The sequence below is a fragment of the Ahaetulla prasina genome, chromosome 14 (assembly GCF_028640845.1).
Source record: "Ahaetulla prasina isolate Xishuangbanna chromosome 14, ASM2864084v1, whole genome shotgun sequence".
Taxonomy (NCBI): domain Eukaryota; kingdom Metazoa; phylum Chordata; class Lepidosauria; order Squamata; family Colubridae; genus Ahaetulla; species Ahaetulla prasina.
In genome coordinates this window covers 3,194,059-3,211,704 of record NC_080552.1, presented here as the reverse complement: position 1 = coordinate 3,211,704, position 17,646 = coordinate 3,194,059, and the positions used below count along the sequence as shown (strand labels likewise).

General features: G+C 44.5%; 1 protein-coding gene across 1 annotated transcript in view; it reads right to left on the bottom strand.

The window, feature by feature from the left end:
* The window catches only part of PRKCB (protein kinase C beta), a 272,893-nt gene that overhangs the window by 55,802 nt on the left and 199,445 nt on the right, over positions 1-17,646 (bottom strand). Inside the window, exons 9-10 of the mRNA XM_058157171.1 lie at positions 15,994-16,140; positions 1,123-1,296 (exon numbers count right to left, since the gene is read on the bottom strand). Coding sequence (XP_058013154.1) covers positions 1,123-1,296; positions 15,994-16,140 — 321 coding nt within the window. The remainder of the gene's footprint in view (positions 1-1,122; positions 1,297-15,993; positions 16,141-17,646) is intronic.

Sequence of the window (17,646 nt, the reverse complement as noted above, 5' to 3'; positions counted from 1 at the left end):
CAATGCATATGATGATGGTATCCTTCTAGACCATCTTTGAAGTTTAGGAGTGGGAGTTTTAATTTATATGATTTCTCCTCCTTTCTCCATGGCCTAAAACTCTACTCTCTAGGCTCTGATTTAACACCTACGTAAAGGCACTGAGCAGCGTCATCGTTTGGCAAGGGATCAGATAACACCATGCCAATAATACCCACTTAAGGATCTTTAGCCTAGGCTGAGTAAGTGACACCACTAAGATTCTCTCCTTGTCTGGAAATTCTGGATGTGGAAAAACAGCCTTTAGCTCAACCTAACAAGACGGAGTTGCTGGGGGGCTTTAGGGTCCTCTGTGGGTGCTCTCCACCTTTGGTCCTGGATGGGGTCACCATCCCTTCCACAGAACTGTTGTGTAACTGGGGCCTTCTTACACTTTCGGCTCCTTTACACAAACCCATCTTGTGCCCCACTTGTTCTTTTTTTCTGAATTGGGAGGCCCTACTCAGTTGAGACTGGCCTACTATGGTGCACCAAGGTTATGTGTGCTGATTTGGCCTTCCTGCCTGCTGTTGTCTTAAGTCAGGGGTCTGCAAACGTGGCTCTTTTAAGACTTGTGGCCTTCAACTCCCAAAGTTCCTTAGTCAGCAAAGCTGGCTGAGGAACTCTAGGAGTTGAAGTCCACAAGTCTTAAAAGAGCCAAGTTTGCAGACCCCTGGCTTAACCTATCCACCATGTCCAGTTATGCAGGGTTAATCCCCTTCCTTCTGGCCAGGAAACATGTCCTTTTTCTGCCAGGGGTTTCTCTGTTCGTCAGGACTTCCTACTCTGTCCTTTTACTTTTCTCTCTTTCCTGCCAGTCCTCCTTCTGTCCTTCCCTTAAGTTTGCTTCGTCTTCTGGGCCTGTCCTTGACCTTCCTGCAGCTGAACAGCCCTCCCTCTCCAATCTCCAGAGGGCATATCATTCTCGTTCACGTGACTCCCTTTTTTGCCAATGTCTTCTTTAGTCTTTACACTCTACACAAGGAAATTGTGATCATCCAGGTTAAATTTCCAGCACGAGGAATGTCCTCAGGGGACAAGATTCTCAACTCAATTGGGGAACTTTTGCAGGATTCAGGATGAAGGGTTGTGGGGGGAGCTTACCATGGTTTGGAAGCAAGAATGAAGCTGTGTGAGGAAGGGGGGCTTTCCAGCCAGGGCCAGCACTCGCTTCTCCACCATGGTACATTCCACATCGTCATCTTGGATGACCACGTCCTTCTTCAGAATCTTTACGGCATAAAGTTCATCCGTTCCTTTCCTTTCCGAAAGCATCACCTGGAACAAGACAAAATAAGGTGTAAAGGAGGATTCTGTCTGTCCATACATACAAGCTCAAGGCCCCAGGACTCCACTGTTCCATCAGTCCCCAAAGCTCTAGGACAGGGGTCTGCAAGACTTGTGGACTTCAGCACAACTGGCTGAGGAACTCTGGGAGTTGAAGTCCACAAGTTTTAAAAGAGCCAAGTTTGCAAACCCCTGATCTAGGACAACTCGCCACAGCCAACTCACTTCAGGACAAGAGTTACACTAATATCAAAGAAATGGTGGAATAGAACCATTTGAAAAAAGGACAGAATGAAATGTGAATGGCAAAAATTAAAATATTTTTTAATTTATTTTAAATAACTAAATAGAATTGTTAAGTTGTCCTGCAGCTGTTTGTCCCATGGCGAGTTGTCCAGCGGTGAGTTGTCCATGGTAAGTTGGCTGCAGCGAGTTGGCTGTGGCAAGTTTTCCCATTCCGTTCCCCAAGGATGGAACTGAGCAGGTTTGACAGCAGTCATAATCTGAATGAATGTTACTCATGAACAAGCAAGAACCAAGTGCAAAGAGATATAGATTACATCTTGGAGAATAACCCATCCCTTCCCCTGGGCCCACACCTCTGGTTTCATTAGACATAGAGGAACACTCAACACTTGGCCTGTGACCTACTCAAGAGCATTTGACCTGACCTGATGCTGGGAGGTCTCCACAAATGGAATGCAGGTTTTCCCGTAGAACCCTTTTGACACAGTGGCACAACCTGTGAATCTAATAGAAGACCGGGATAGCTCAGGCAATAGAGAAGCCTGTTATTAGAACACAGAGCCTGCAATTACTGCAGGTTCGAGCCCGGCCCGAGGTTGACTCAGCCTTCCATCCTTTATAAGGTAGGTAAAATGAGGACCCAGATTGTTGGGGGGGCAATAAGTTGACTTTGTAAAATATACAAATAGAATGAGACTATTGCCTTATACATTGTAAGCCGCCCTGAGTCTTCGGAGAAGGGCGGGGTATAAATGTAAACAAAAACAAAAAAAAAGACGACAACCTGAATCCTGCCTAATGACATCCAAGCAGGAGCCTCAGGGGATCTCTCTCCAACCTGTCCATCCTCTGTGATGGACTCATGTACTGAGATCCAAGATGAGGACAATGACAATTTATTAAACTCGTGATATCTGCCCACTCCAGAAGACTGGAGATCTTTTTCAAAGAAGTAAAGAGTAATTAATGTGGTAGGATGCTGTATTGATTTTTTTTTTACATTTTATATGAGTGTTATCTTCTCTTGGTGTGTGTGTGTGTGTGTGTTACCTTTTTCCCATATTCTATAATTTGAGTAATAACTTGGAATACTACAACCCCCCAAATGATAAATGAAATAATATGACACCCTCTCCCCACAAATAAAGCAAATGGTTTAACTGGTGTCAAGGTTGTGTAATAAATAACGATTGCACTTACTCTTAATGACTGAATATTTAGTTGCCATGAGCTGGCAGACACTTGCACACACCCCTGTGACCTGATCCCCAGCTCAAGAACCCGTAATCTAGAGAACTGGAACCATTAGTTTAACAAACCTTGTTTCTCATTAAGTCTTCATTGCTGTCATTGCTAACCTTTGTGATTCAGGATTAGTTGTTGAGATTTATCAAATTCTACCTGGCTTCCTCCCTATTTCCCTGGTGCTGGGCCAGAGGAAGAGAGTTAAGGACTCCCTACCTGGTCAGAATGTGGAAGAGATTCAGTTAGTTATCTTTCACTGGGCAAACTGGAAAGGAGGAATCTGCCAAGAATCAGTGTCAGGTCTGCCATCTTCAGCTGCTTCGCTTTGTTGGCATCCTGCCATAAACTGAAAGTGGGAAGGGAAGGAATTTGGTGAAGCTTGGGCTGGAGAGAAGAAGATGAATAAAAGGGGGGGAGGGAAACAAATTGACAGGAACCAGGTCTGTCAAACTGGAATAAACCAGCCACCAAGGACACCTGGCCTGGGAATGGAAGGTGAAACTACTTTGAGAAGCACCCAGCTTCAAAGCGGTTCCCAAAACATCAAACTGGGATGTTGTTGGACACTGTTGAACAGGTCAAGGTGGGCGGGCCAGGGAAAGGAGGAAATTGTAACCTTTTGCGCGGGAACACACAGATCCAGCCTTATTTTCGCTGCAACCACTTGTCTTTAGTAAAAGAACCAATCATTTCAACCAAAAGGAGTCGAGGGTCTTTCTTTCCGAAGGATCTAAGTTGCGGCAGGTCTGACAATCAGGATGTTGCAGCAACATCGGGATGCCCCTACCTCCTCCTTTGCCTAGATGCCATGGCTGTCCCCTCACTCATCCTGGCAGCAGAATCCATGCTCTGGTTTCTAGGCATTTAGTTCATGTAGACACAGGCTTTCTGAGACTTATGAATGGAACCTCACTTAGCTGCCCTGACCTAGCTCCCTTTGGCCTGGAGGAGAGACCATCTGCACATGGCCAAGCCCACGGATCTGATGTGAGACATGGATGGCAATGCTGTGGCACACAGGTGCAGTGGTAATCTGTGAGGTCCTGCAAGCCACACAGATTATCTGAAGCTGCTGCTCTTCAACCTGGTTGTGGTTGCCTCACAACCACACCATGAGAGGGTCTTCTCAGAAGGGTGGCTACACTGAGATCTCCCAAGGAGGCCCATGAGGGAGGAAGGCCAGGGATCAGATCTTTTACTTATCAACAAACCAATAAGTGCTCCCAGATCAACTGTAGCTCAGGTGAGGCTCCCATTCAACCATGAGGTACCCCTGAAATTTGACGGCAAAATGGCCTGTTTTGGTGGGACAATTTTCACTTGCTTTAGAGATTTAGCAAAGGATGGGAAAGCAAACAAGAGGCCACCATGAGCAAAACGTCTCCATTTTGACTCTTAATTCCTCCCAAACAAGTGAAAAAAAGAATGATGCTTTTCAGTCCTTCCAACACCGTTCCCATTAAGAGCCATGGTGGTTAGAAGGCAGCACTGCAGGCTACATCTGCTGACTGCCGCCTGCCTGCAGTTCGGCAGTTCGATTCTTACCGGCTCAAGGTTGACTCAGCTTTCCATCCTTCCAAAGTGGGTCAAATGAGGAACCCAATTGTTGGGGGCAAGAGGCTGACTCTGTAAACCACTTAGAGTGGGCTGCAAAACACTGTGAAGTGGTATTGCTATTGGAAGAGATGTACAGTCCAGCAGTTGGTCACGAGGCTGAACTGGGCTCCACAGTCAGGGCACAATTCAGCCTTCCGACCAGTTGCCCATTCCTCCTTGCAGTATATCGACCTTCAGTCAGTCTCTGCTCTTTGCCGCTATTAAATGAAGCACATACATGATACACCCATCATTCTGCAGGGGGGTGGGGGTGGAAGCAAATATCCACATTGAGGAACAAATATCCACATTGAGAATCCCAACCTGGGTTTCTTCTTGAAGATGCAGCTTCATAAGAAAGTGAGGGGGGTTTTTTTTGACACTGAGGCTGCATGGAGATCAATAGGCATGCTTCATAAATTATTCACGAGGCCTCCAAGACTCATGCGCGGGCAAACGCAGCACCTTTGTATTATGCCTTAAAGTAGTCCATGCCTTTTAGAGCTTTTGTTGCAAAAGCAGGTGGCTACTTTAATTAACTCCTACAAGGTCCAGCCGGATGAAAACATAGAATAACAGAGTTGGAAGGGATCTTGGAGGTCTTCTAGTCCAACCCCCTGCTCAAGCAGGAGATCTTATATCTTTTCAGACAAATGGCTGTCCAGTCTCTTGTTAAAAGCCTCCAGTGACGGAGCACCTGCGACTTCTGAAGGCAAGCCATTCCACTGGTAGGCAATTTATTCTTAGTTCTAGGTTGCTTCTCTCCTTGATTAGTTTCCATCTGCTGTTTCTTGCCTGGCCTTCTGGATCTTTGGAAAATTGGTTGACCCCTTTATCTTTGTGGTAGCCCTTTCATGATAGAAAGACTGCTATCATGTCTCCCCTAGTCCTTCTTTTATCTAGACTATACATACCCAAATCCTGCAGCCGTTCTTCATACGTTTTAGTCTCCAGACCTTTAGTCAACTTAGTTGCTCTTCTTTGCACTTTTTCCAAAATCTCAACATTTTTTTTATATTGTGGTGACCAAAATTGGATGCAGTATTCCAGGTGTGGTCTAACTAAGGTAGGGCTGGGCAACTATGGCCCCTTTACGACCTATGGACTTCAACTCCCAGAATTCCTGAGCCAGCATGCTGGCTCAGAAATTCTGGGAGTTGAAGTCCATAGGTCATAAAGGGGCCATAGTTGCCCAGCCCTGAACTAAGGTGTTGTAAAGAGATACTAATATTTCAAGTGATCCTATCCTCTGTTTATGAAACCTAGGATTGCATTGGCTTTTTTGGCGGCGGCTGCCCGCTGTTGACTCATATTTAAATGATTGTCCAATAGGACTCCAAGATCCCGCTCACAGTTACTGGAATTTAGCCCGGTTTCACCCAGTCTGTCCCTGTACAGATGGTTTTTCTTTTCTAAGTGTAAAACCTAACTTTTCTCTACACTGAATTTCATTTTGTTAGGTAGGGCCCAGTGTTCCAGTCTGTCAAGATCCATCTTCTGGGGTGTTGGCTATTCCTGCCAGCTTAGTGTTGTCTGCAAATTTGATGATTTTTAGAATAGAATAGAATAGAATAGAATAGAATAGAATAGAATAGAATAGAATAGAATAGAATAGAATAACAGAGTTGAAAGGGACCTTGGAGGTCTTCTAGTCCAACCCTGTTGTGTCTGCGCCCCCCGAGCCGGGCCCGCTGCCAGAAAGTGACTCGGAAAGTGAGGGGGAAGGGCCATCAGGACTTACCTCTGGAGCACCGGCTTCCCTGGCTCAGCTCCAGGAGCCAGAGGCAGGCCAGGTGGAGGAGATAACAAGGCCTCCGTCCCCTGACTCTTTCCCCCCCCCCCAGGCCAGATCCAGCTGATGGTAGTCAGGCCTGGCTGGACCTTAGGTTTCGTAGGCAGGAGAGGCGGGAAGAACAGAAGCAGGGGTGGGGCAGGCCTAGGAAGTGCTGAGTCATGGAGCCACACCCCACAGGATATAAAAGCAGCAAGGGCTGCTATACCACTTTGTGGCAAGCAAATCAACTGCTTAACTAGAGCTGAAGTACTGTTTGTTCCTGGCTGACTCATCAGCATCAAGCGAGATAACAGAGACACTTGGCAGACGCTCGCTAGTTTGCTGCCAGAGCTGATAGTTGCCGGCTAATTTAAGTCATCGCTCGGACCGAGGCAAGTGGGACAGAACAAACCCCCTGCTTAGGCAGGAAACCCTACACCACTTCAACACCACTGAATGTTATCCAATCTCTTCTTAAAAACTTCCAGTGTCAGAGCATTTACAACTTTTGGAGGCAAGTCGTTCTGCTGATTAATTGTTCTAACTTGCTTTGGGTCCTATCAACTAAATAGAGTCATCCTATGGGACCCAGAAGGCATAACTTCTTTGACATAGTGCCTGCCTAAAAGTATCCTCTCAAGATCCAAGAGCCCTGACCCTGTTGGACCCGGAATCCTGGATTCTTCACCCTGGATGACAAATACGTCCACTGTAAATAGATGGTGTTTTGTTCCTGACATGCTGTGTGTTTTATCCTTTTATTGTTGCTTTTATGCAGTGACATTTCTAACCCTGTTAGATGCTCAGAGTCACTCATGAGTGGGCAGTTATATAAATTGAGTAAGTAAATAATGAACAGCAGAGAGCTTCTGTGCTTCAAGACTACTGTTGACATGTGCATAGCCTTGTAGATTAATATTTTGTTTTTCCCTTTGTCCTAATTCCTTAACTTCAATCCTCCCTTCCTGGAAATACTAAAAGCTTCAGATGTAGAAAGAGACAGATAGGGTTATTCTGCCTACCTACGTTCCATTGTGTCATGCAATTTGGGGGTGACCTGGATGATCACTTGGGTTGATCTTGTGCCCAATATTTGCCCTTGGTCAGTTGCCTGAGCCTATTGGGTCAGAACTTTGGAGCTGCCTTCACAAACTGACCAAAGACCAGCCAGCCACTTCTGAAAGCATATAGTAGTATAGCCAAGAATTGTCAGAACTTCCATCCTGAGCTTCAGCCTTATTGTGCTAGATCCCAGCCTGTCATAAACTATAGGAGGAGGGAACTGCTGGGAAGGGGGAAACCGAAGCTACTCATCCTACCAACCGGAGTCATCATCCCATCGTCCCAAGGCCAGAGGCCTGGGGGGGCGGGGAAATAAAACAGATGGCCAATCTAGCGTGAACTGTTACCAAAACAAATCCTTTGACTGTAACTGGACAATAGGGAGATAACAAGGGGGAGGAATGGGAAAGGGAGAGTAACTAGGGAACTTTCACGTGCAAACTTTTAATTCTGGCTTTGCTGTACTTTAACCACTTGGTCTTTATAAAAGTATATCTTCCACACAAATGGATTCTTTCCTAAGAATCCAAGTCGGGGCAGGTGTGATATGAATTAAGAAACAGGCGGGCCATCTACCCTTATCTTCCTCCTTTCCTTGGACTGGAAACAGGGTTTTCCAGATTCAGGGATGAAGACAAACAAAGAAAAGAAGAGCTGCCAATCAAGACATGTTGGACTCTCAGCCAAGCCCTAGAAATGAGTTGGATGTGGGGCCATGGCCTTGACTAAGATTGAATCACTTTGCTTCTTTCAAACCCTAATGCTTTTCAACTTGCCAATGAACTGGGGGCAAGGGGGAAATGGAGTGCCGAGAATATATGCGGAGATCGTGCAAGTGTGGAAACCATCAAGGTCACCACTGCAGGTGCTGAAGAAAGAGATGGACTATTCCCATAACAAGAGGACATCTCATAATTGGACAATGTGATCACCCAGGAGTGGGGAGAAGAGAAAGCTATAGTTTAACAGGCAAGCATTTGCATGGGAAAACCAGAGCTGGTTTTGTTTTTTCAGTACCAATATGGTGTATCCAATAAAGTTGTACTTTTGGGAATTCAATTCTCCTGAGACTCTTTTTCATCCTGAACACTTGGTGAACAATCATGAAGGTTACAAAGCCTTCAGTGACCAGACCCAGGCTAGAACAAGACACACCCTCAAACTGGTGATCAGGAAACTGAGCTGATTCCAGACCCATTCCATGTCTAATAAAGAACTGGGACTGGAGGAGGAGGAGGAGGAGGAGGAAAAGGGTTTGGCAATCTCCCCCTCGTCCAGATCAGCTCCTCTGTACCCGCCTGAGACAGTTTTGGAGGAAGAAAACACCGCTGGCCATTCCAAGAAAGGAGCCTGTCCTTTGCCCCACAGACCAGCCCGGGTCAAGATGAACAAAGCTGCAATCCAGCTGTGGGTGCAGGACAGAGGCCAAGCCACATGCTTGGCAAGCAGAGGGGGCCACTCAGCAGAGCAAGCCAGCCCATGGCTCTCCTCCCAGGGCTTCTCTGGCACTTCAAGCCAGTTGCCACGGCTTGTAGATTTATTATAATAGACCAAAACTGCAGCACATCCTGCCAGGATCATTTTCCACTGTGAATCACATCAAGGCAAAGGAAGCCTCCTGAAAAAGTGCCACCATCACCCTGCCAATTATTAAGACACACGGCTTCAATTTGCTGGGACAATTGCTTTGGAAGGAAGCACTGCCAGGCCATCCCAGCTCACTCCAATAAAATTGACACCTTCTCTGGAAATGAATTATTCTGGCAGGCAGAGAATCGCCACCAGGGAAGCTCCGGGACCTGGTGAGGCTGCTCAGGATGCAGTCAGTTCTCCTCCCAGCTTTCCCACCCGGCTCTTGGATTCTCCTTCCAGGTGCCAGGTGGGAAATCCCTTGGTGGAAGCAGAATGCCCTTCAGCTGCCTTCCACATACAGACAAACGGGAAGCAAGAGATCTGTTATCATGTCAAGGTGGGAGAAAGAAAAGCAGAGCCTAAACCTGAGACTTGGCCTATAGGCAGGCTTCGATTTGCAAGCATTTGAAGTTACAGCGGCACTGAAAAGAGCAACTTATGACTGGTCCTTGCGCTTACGACCTTTGCAGCATCCCTGCAGTCACATGATCAAAATTCAGCTTGGCAAAAGGCAGAGCTGTGGTGGCGCAGTGGTTAGAGTGCCGTACTGCAGGGCTACTTCTGCTGACTGCTGGCTGTCTGCAATTTGGCAGTTCGAATCTCACTGGCTCAAGATTGACTCAGCCTTCCATCCTTCCGAGGTGGGTAAAATGAGGACCCAGATTGTTGGGGGTGACAGTCTGTAAACCGCTTAGAGAGGGCTGTAAAGCATTGTGCTGTGGTATATAAGTCTAAATGCTATTGCTATTGATGAGAGTTGCACTGTCCCATAGTCTTGTGATCACCATTTGTGACTGATCCCCTTCCAAAATCAATAGAGAAAGCCAGATTTGCTTAGTGACTGAATAATTCACCTAACAACCACAGCAAAAAAAGATCAAATATTCAAGTGTGACTCACTTAACAACTGCCTCACTTAGCAACTGAAGTTCCATTGCCAAGAGTGGTCATATATTCCTAAATTCTAGCAATGGCTGAGCTTCATCTTTTAATAGCTACTTAAGCTCTTGAGTTGCAATGAAAAGCAAGGCACCTGAACCCCTTCACTGAAGTCTCCTCTCGTGAGCAGAGAGATGCACAACTGTGTTCCTGCAGAGAACTCTGATGTGTCCATCGTGGCGCTTGGATGCCAAAAGGGCTGAGCCAGGCTTTATTGGGGCCAGCACCAGCTTCTCCCGGGCTGTCAGTTCTTCAATGGGCTCTGAGTTGGGAAGGGCAGCCCCCAGTTGCAGTCCATGGCTACAGCTACAGCTTCCTTGGATTCTGGTCTAAATAAAGCTTGGCTTGCAAATCAGAGAATTATTGGAGCTTGATTAATGTTAATCGTAGCAGCGCTGAGCACAATCAACTACTCTGACTAAGTGAGGAATCCTGCATTCTACACCTGTGCGTTTAACTTTTGTTTCCTGAGTGAAGAACTTCCCATTTGTCTCTTGTTAAATTTCATTCTTTTCTCTCTATCTGAAGATTGCTTCAAGCTGTTATTTCTGTCTCCGAGAGCATTAGCTGTGACACCCAATCTCCTATCATCCTATTCTGCTCCAGAGTCGAAGAATGCTTTTTAAAAATCCTTGTCACAGATCGGCTCCTACATCAAGATAACAAACCAAAGAAAAACAGTTTCGTATATCAATGATGCGTAGTCAATTGGAAATGAGGCAAATAATGTAAATCCTTATTCAATTGTGACCTAGCAAATCCTGAAAAATAAACAGGCAGACGAGGCTCACACAGCAAGCTGGATGCACCAGAAAACAATCTCTGGAGTGTAAAACAGAACAATTTAAATTGACTAGACTTCGGAAATGAAAAGCCATCCCTGGAGATCAGGCACCAGGAACCAAACCCTGCCCTGCTGCTTCTCCCATTAGCGTGCTGCTTATCTCCCCCATCCCCACGTTGCATATATCTTGAGACACCCCCACCTCAAGCCAGGACAGTCTCCAGTCCCTGCCTAACACCTCCCTCGTCAGCAGGCAGGGCCATCGCAAAGCTGTAATTTCCCGGTGTGGAAAATTAAATGGGGAGAGATATGGGAGGGCTTGCCACTGCTGTAAATCTTTTAATAGGCAAGCCTTGTGCAGGATCACACAGGCTGCAAGCCAAACCCCGGAGCAGCTCGTCTCCCCAAAAGACGTGGTTTGGCATCGGCAGAGAAATGACTCATCCGAGAAGACAAGACTGGGGCCGAGAGATGGTTGCTTTAAGCCCGCTCCAAGCCTCACTGCTCCCCCCCTGCTTTCAGAGTAGAGGCAGACTCCTTCCCTTTGCAGAGCCTGCACAGCCCCCTCCCCAGCCCTCAGCTCCAGCACAAAGGAGCAAAGTTCAGGAAGGAGCCAGCCAACCCTCTCTTCTCCTTCTCCTGTCTTCCTCCCATCATCAACTGACCAGGATGCAGGTTGGCCTGGCACTGAGCTGCAATAGGAAGACTCTAGAAGTCCCCTCCCTCTCCTAGTATCCTGGAGCAAAGAAGGACTGGCATTCCAAGGGAATCAACAATCTAGTTCAAACAGCCTTCCTTCCTTTCTTTCTTCCTTCCTTTTTCTTCCTTCCTTCCTTCTTCTTTCTTTCTTTCTTTCCTTCCTTCCTTCTTTCCTTCCTTTTTCTTCCTTCCTTCCTTCTTTCCTTCCTTTTTCTTCCTTCCCTTCCTGTCTTCTTTCCTTCCTTTTTCTTCCTTCCTTCCTTCCTTCCCTTCCTTCCTTCCTTCTTTCCTTCCTTTTTCTTCCTTCCCTTCCTTTCTTCTTTCCTTCCTTTTTCTTCCTTCCTTTCTTCCTTCCTTCCTTCCTTCCTTCCTTCCTTCCTTCCTTCCTTCTTTCCTTCCTTTTTCTTCCTTCTGTCCTTCCTTCCTTCCTTTTTCTTCCTTCCTTCTTTGCCTTCCTTCCTTTTTCTTTCTTTCTTTCTTCCTTCCTTCCTTCCCCTCTCTATACACACATACATATAATTTTATTATAAATAATTAAAAAGAAAAACTAATACAAACTTCATAAAGTGAGAAAAAGAAAAGAAACCAAAAGAAATCAAAGTTACATGTGCAGAAAACAGAAAAGAAAGGGAAAAGATACAAGGAAGCAACTTCCTCTCTTCATCACAGCAGTTATAAATACAATCATAAATTTACCTCTTACTCTACAATTACAATGTTTCTTTTTTTTCCCTATAATCTATTCCGCGTAGCCATCAAAACAATAAACCATAAATTTGTTTTTTTTCTGCTTTGTGAAACAAATCCATAAGGGGCTACCTGTCAGCAGTAAACATAGATACAGCCTTTTCACTGATCAGAGAAGACAATTTAGCCTTCTCAGCGAATTCCATCATCTTCACCAACTATTCCTCCGGTGAGGATAAGGCCGAATCTTTCCATCTTTCTGCTTATGATAATCTCACTGCAACTACCGGTAACTACCGTGTACAAAACAAAATTCCATGACATTTTTCCCAGCTGTTTTTCCTCTGATCTCAATTGTATATTAATCTTTAAAATCCTGGAATCAGCCTATGTATCTGAATTCAGGCTCTTCCAGATTTTTACGCTTCCTCAAAACGTGGTAAAACCTCCCATTTCACCTTTCCAGCACACATCTGAAGTGGGTTTTTTAATATATATTCTGGGCAATTTCTCTGGTGACAAACGCTTATGGCACATCCTTTTTATATGTTCAGCATTTGTACACAGTTCTATTTCAAACTCAGCCGTACAACGTTCAAAACCATAAATTCTTCTGCCTACTTTAAATCTTTCTCACAGTTGGAAATAAAAGAACCATTGACAATTATATCCCTCTGCCACCAGTTCTTCTCTTGGTTTTACACATAGTCCTCAACTTACAACAGTTCATTTAGTGACCGTTTGAAGTTACGACAGCACTGAAAAAAGTAACTTATGACTATCACATGGTCAAAATTCAGGCACCTGTCAACTGACTCATATTTATGATAGTCGCAGTGTCCTGGGGGTCATGTAATTATTTTTTGTGACTTTCAGACAAGCAAGTCACGAAGCCAGATTCACTTAACAACTGGGTTACTAACTTAACAGCTTCAGTGATTCACTTAACGACTGTGGCAAGAAAGGCCATAAAAGGGAGCAAAACTCACTTAACAAGTCTCTCACTTAGCAGCAGAAATTTTGGGCTCAATTGTGGTCATAAGTTGAGGACTACTTGTATTTTCCGTTCCCCTTGACAAAATACTATTATCTCATAATGTTTGCCATTTGTGTTGGTTTATTATTTCTTGTCTTTCAAATGCCTCTTGTGCTGAGAGCCACAAAGGCAGGGGTGAAATTCAGCCGGTTCTATCCAGCTGGGGTGAACCGGAACCGGCGGCTGCGGGAAGCTCCACCCGGCCGCATGGACGTCATGACGTCACTTTTTTGCAACAATTTTAAACCTCTGCGCATGCGCAGAAGGATTTGCACATGCGCGGACGTGGCACACACACATTTGCGAACCGGTAGGGAAGGTAAGTGAATTTCACCCCTGCACAAAGGCGTTTTCAGGCCCAACCTGGGTTTGTATCTATTCATGTTCTCAGCATGGTATGTTGATTTAACATGATGATTTTGAAAATCCACATTGACCTTAATTCTATAGTATCACAAACACCCCTTGCCACCCAAATCTCAGGTCCTGCTCTTCTAACTCTGACAGGCTTTTGTTTCTCAGCAACATTCGCTCTTTCATAGAAGCCAAAGAGCAAGCTGCAAAATACGATATCCAGTCAGGTAAACCTTGTCCTCCTTTTTCCTTTAAATCTTGCAACACCTTAGATTTAACTCATGGTTTTTCCCCTGCCACAAAATTTAGATATATCCTTCTGCCACTGTTTAAATGGTACATCAGCTGTCAAAACAGTTATTGTCTGAAACAAACAAAAAATAATAATTCTAGGCAGGACATTCATTATATCACAGAGATTCTCCCCAGCAATGACAATTGTGGTTTCTCCCAATTATCTTTTTTTAAATTTTATTCATTCTTAACATAGTTATTTTGGAATAACAATCAGTTAGTATTTGCCATAGTGATGATACGCAGATATTTTATCTTCTTCTCAATCTTAAAACCTGTTTTATTCATCCATTCTGTTTGATCTTCCATTTTCATATTTTTGTTAACATCTTTATCTTCTGTTTATTAATCTTGAAACTAAACAGGGCCAGTATTTTTCATTGTTTCCTGTGGAGAAAAAGGCTGCTCCTTCACATCAGCTGGGAAAAGGTGATACTGCAAACCTCAATGCTTTAATTTTGCAAAAACCTGTGGCCAAATTTGGTATGAAGTGATACCAGAGTGGGCATTGCCTGGGAGAACTTGGTGCTGACACCCTCCCCTTGCAGACAGCAGTGGCATTTATGCCACGAATTGAGAAGACACTGGAAAAATCAGGTTGCTCACAGCTCAAGAAGCATTTTATAGAAAATAAATAGCAGGCAAAGAGAAATATCAAGATTTCTTAGTGTAGGAATATGGAGAACTTAAGGAAGTCAAGAAAACAATTGACTGCAGAGAGATTTAGATTTCAATGGTTTTCAGACACAGTCAAGAGAAAGATTTAATATAGATAAAAAAAGTAATAGGAACTGAACAATGTTAAGACAGAATTCAAGACTGAACTATGCACAAATGATGAACACGTAATTGCTAAACTGTATAAACTTTTGTTGAGACTTGAAACAGAAAAAGAACAAGTTAAAGAGTGCAAGATAAAATGGATAAGAATTTTGGTTATAACATATGAATTGATGGGAGAGAATGTGGTTAAAAAGACTGAAATTCACATTGTATTATAAGAGAAATTTTTCATAAAATGATGCACCATTGTTATACGATATCAGAGAAATTATCTAGGATGTATAATAGTACTTCTAGTTAATGGTGGAAATGTGAAAACATGAAAAGTCATTTTACTATGCATAGTGGACTTGTGAAAAAGCAAAAACATACTGCGGACAAATATAAATGACGACAGCAAAAAAATTAAAGGTCAGTATTCAAATGAACCCAGTTTTTGTCCTGGATTTTATAGATAACCAATTCTAAAAGCCTCATGAAGATTGATTTTGTACATGGTGATTGCAGCGAGATAATATAATTAGTAGCATATAATGAATAATTTATGAAGAATGATTACAGGAATTGGGTATTTCTAGTCTAGGGAAACAAAGGACTAGGGGTGAAATGACAGCAGTCTTCCAATATTGGAGGGGCTGCCACAAAGAAGAGGGGCTCAACCTATTTTCCAAACCACTAGAAAGCAAGGCAAGAAACAATGGATGGAAACTAATCAAGGAGAGAAGCAACCTGGAACTAAGGGGAAAATTCCCAATGGTGAGAACAATTAGCCAGTTGGAACAAGTAGCCTGCAGATCAGTGGTGGGTTGCGACCGGTTGCCCCGGATCCGGCGAACCAGTAGCGGCAGCAGTGGGAGGCTCTGCCCACCCGCCCAGACATCTCTGCGCATGCGCAGAAGCTTCTGCACATGTGCAGAAGTGTCACATGTGCAAGTGTGCATGCACCCATGAGCAAACCGGTAGCAGGTGAAATTGAAACCCACTACTGCTGCCGATGTTCCATCACTGGAGATTTTGAAGAAGAGATTGGACAATCATTTGTCTGAAAAGGTTTTCCTGCCTGAGAAGGGGTTGGACTAGAAGGCTTCCAAAGTCCCTTCCAACTCTGATAGTCTATTAATTACATACACTACATTGAAGAAATACCGAAACGCCCACAACGGAGGAGTGGATTCTGAAGATGACAGAATTTGCAGAAATGCCAAAACTGAGCTGCTTTGCTTGATCAGGGATAAAACAATTAAGTACTTTTATAAGAACCCAAACTGGGAAGCACCAGTTAGAACATTCTTTCTATGACTGAGAACCAAGGTGGCACGCACAATCTTATCAGGCCAAGTGCAAATTGTAACCCAAGTGGAAAAACAACTTTCTGAAAACAACTGAGCTCATTCGCTGTGACATAATATGGTTTCTGTTGTTTTGGCTTATTGTAGTGTTTCTCAACCTTGGCCTCACGTTGTGAGTATTTGGTAAACTATCTACAAGCAAACGATGGCTAAGCAGAAGGCTGGATCCCAGTCAACGAGGAAAGAGAACCTGAGTGGTTGCACACACCTTTCCGAAGCTGCCTTTCCCCAGCACCATCAGGAAGTTGAAGTCAGACAGTTTCATGCGATCACGGTTCCCATTGTTGTCAAATTTGGAGATGGTGTTGGGTGTCTTTTCTTCCACAGCTTTTGAACCTGGACCGATTCTGGCTCTCTAGAAAAGGAAAAGACAATGAAGTGAAAGCAATGAAAGCATTGGATTTGGCTAGTCTAAAGAAAAGAAGAATTAGGGGGTGACATGATAGTTGTATTCCAGTATTGGAGGGGCTGCCACAAAGAAGAGGGGGTCAAATTAGCACCAGAAGGCAAGACAAGAAACAATGGATGGAAACTAAAAGAGAGGAGCAACCTGGAATTAAGGAGAAACTTCCTAATGGTGAGGACAATTAACCAGGGGAACAGCTTGCCTCCAGAAATCGTGGGTACTCCATCGCTGGAGGTTTTTAAGAAGAGACTGGACAGTCACTTGTCTGTGATGGTATGGGTTGCCCTGCTTGAGCAGGGAGCTAGACTAGAAGACCTCCAAGGGTCCCTTCCAGCTCTATTCTATTCTAAGCAGATGAAGACAAGCAAAGGAAGACATACTGTATACTCCAACGTGCACCAGTGATGGCAGGAACACCTGGAGATTCTGGATGAGTTATTTATTTGTTTCTTTCTATATTCAGTTTCTATGGCAGCCCATCTCAATCAACGTCCATTGCAAGCGGTCCTTGACTTATGACCACAATTGAGGCCAAAATTTATGCTGTTAAGTGAGACATTTTTAAAGTAAATTTTGCCCCATTTTATGACCATTCTTGCCACAGTTGTTAAGTGAATCGGTGCAGTTGATAAGTTGGTAACATGCTTGTTAAGTGAATCTGGCTTCCCCATTGATTTTTTCTTGTCAAAAGGTTACAAAAGGGGATCACATGACCTTGGGACACAGCAATGGTCGTAAGTATGAGTCATTTGCCAAGCAGCTGAATTTTGACCCCATGATCACAAGGATGCTACAATGGTCATAAGTGTGAAAAATGGTCATAAGTCACTGTTTTCAGTGCTGCTGTAACTTTGAACGGTCACTAGATGAACTGTTGTAAGTCGAGGACTACCTGTACTTCTAAACCAGGGGTCTCCAACCTTGCAACTTTAAGACTTGTGGACTTCAACTCCCAGAACTCTGGGAGGTGAAGTCCACAAGTCTTAAAGTTGCCAAGGTTGCAGACCCCTGTTCTAAACCATCTCTAAAGTCTCATGAAGACACCATAAATAACATTTTTTTTTCTCATGGTGCTAGTTGCTTCATGATAGCGAAACAGCCTTGGCAAAATCCTTCTTACCATCCAAGTTTCCTGTTATATCAGATATCTCTCTCTCTCTCACGCAAGCACGCACACACACACACAAACACTCCCAGACCCACTTCTTCAAAAGAGTTGCTTACAAAGGGATGGAAGGGAATTGCAGGGGGCGGGGACAAGAACCTCTGCCAGTCCAGGGTCTTCCTTGGCAGAGTCTTCCTTGGCAGCCCTAAGAATCTGCACCCCATTTGTTCCCCCGGATGGATCTGGAGGTGGAAGTGTTGTAGGGGGCCAGGAGACAAAGCGCCTACCCAAATTCATGCTCCCCACAAGGTGGGCCCCTCCTTCCCTGCTGCTGCTGCACCAGAGGGTCT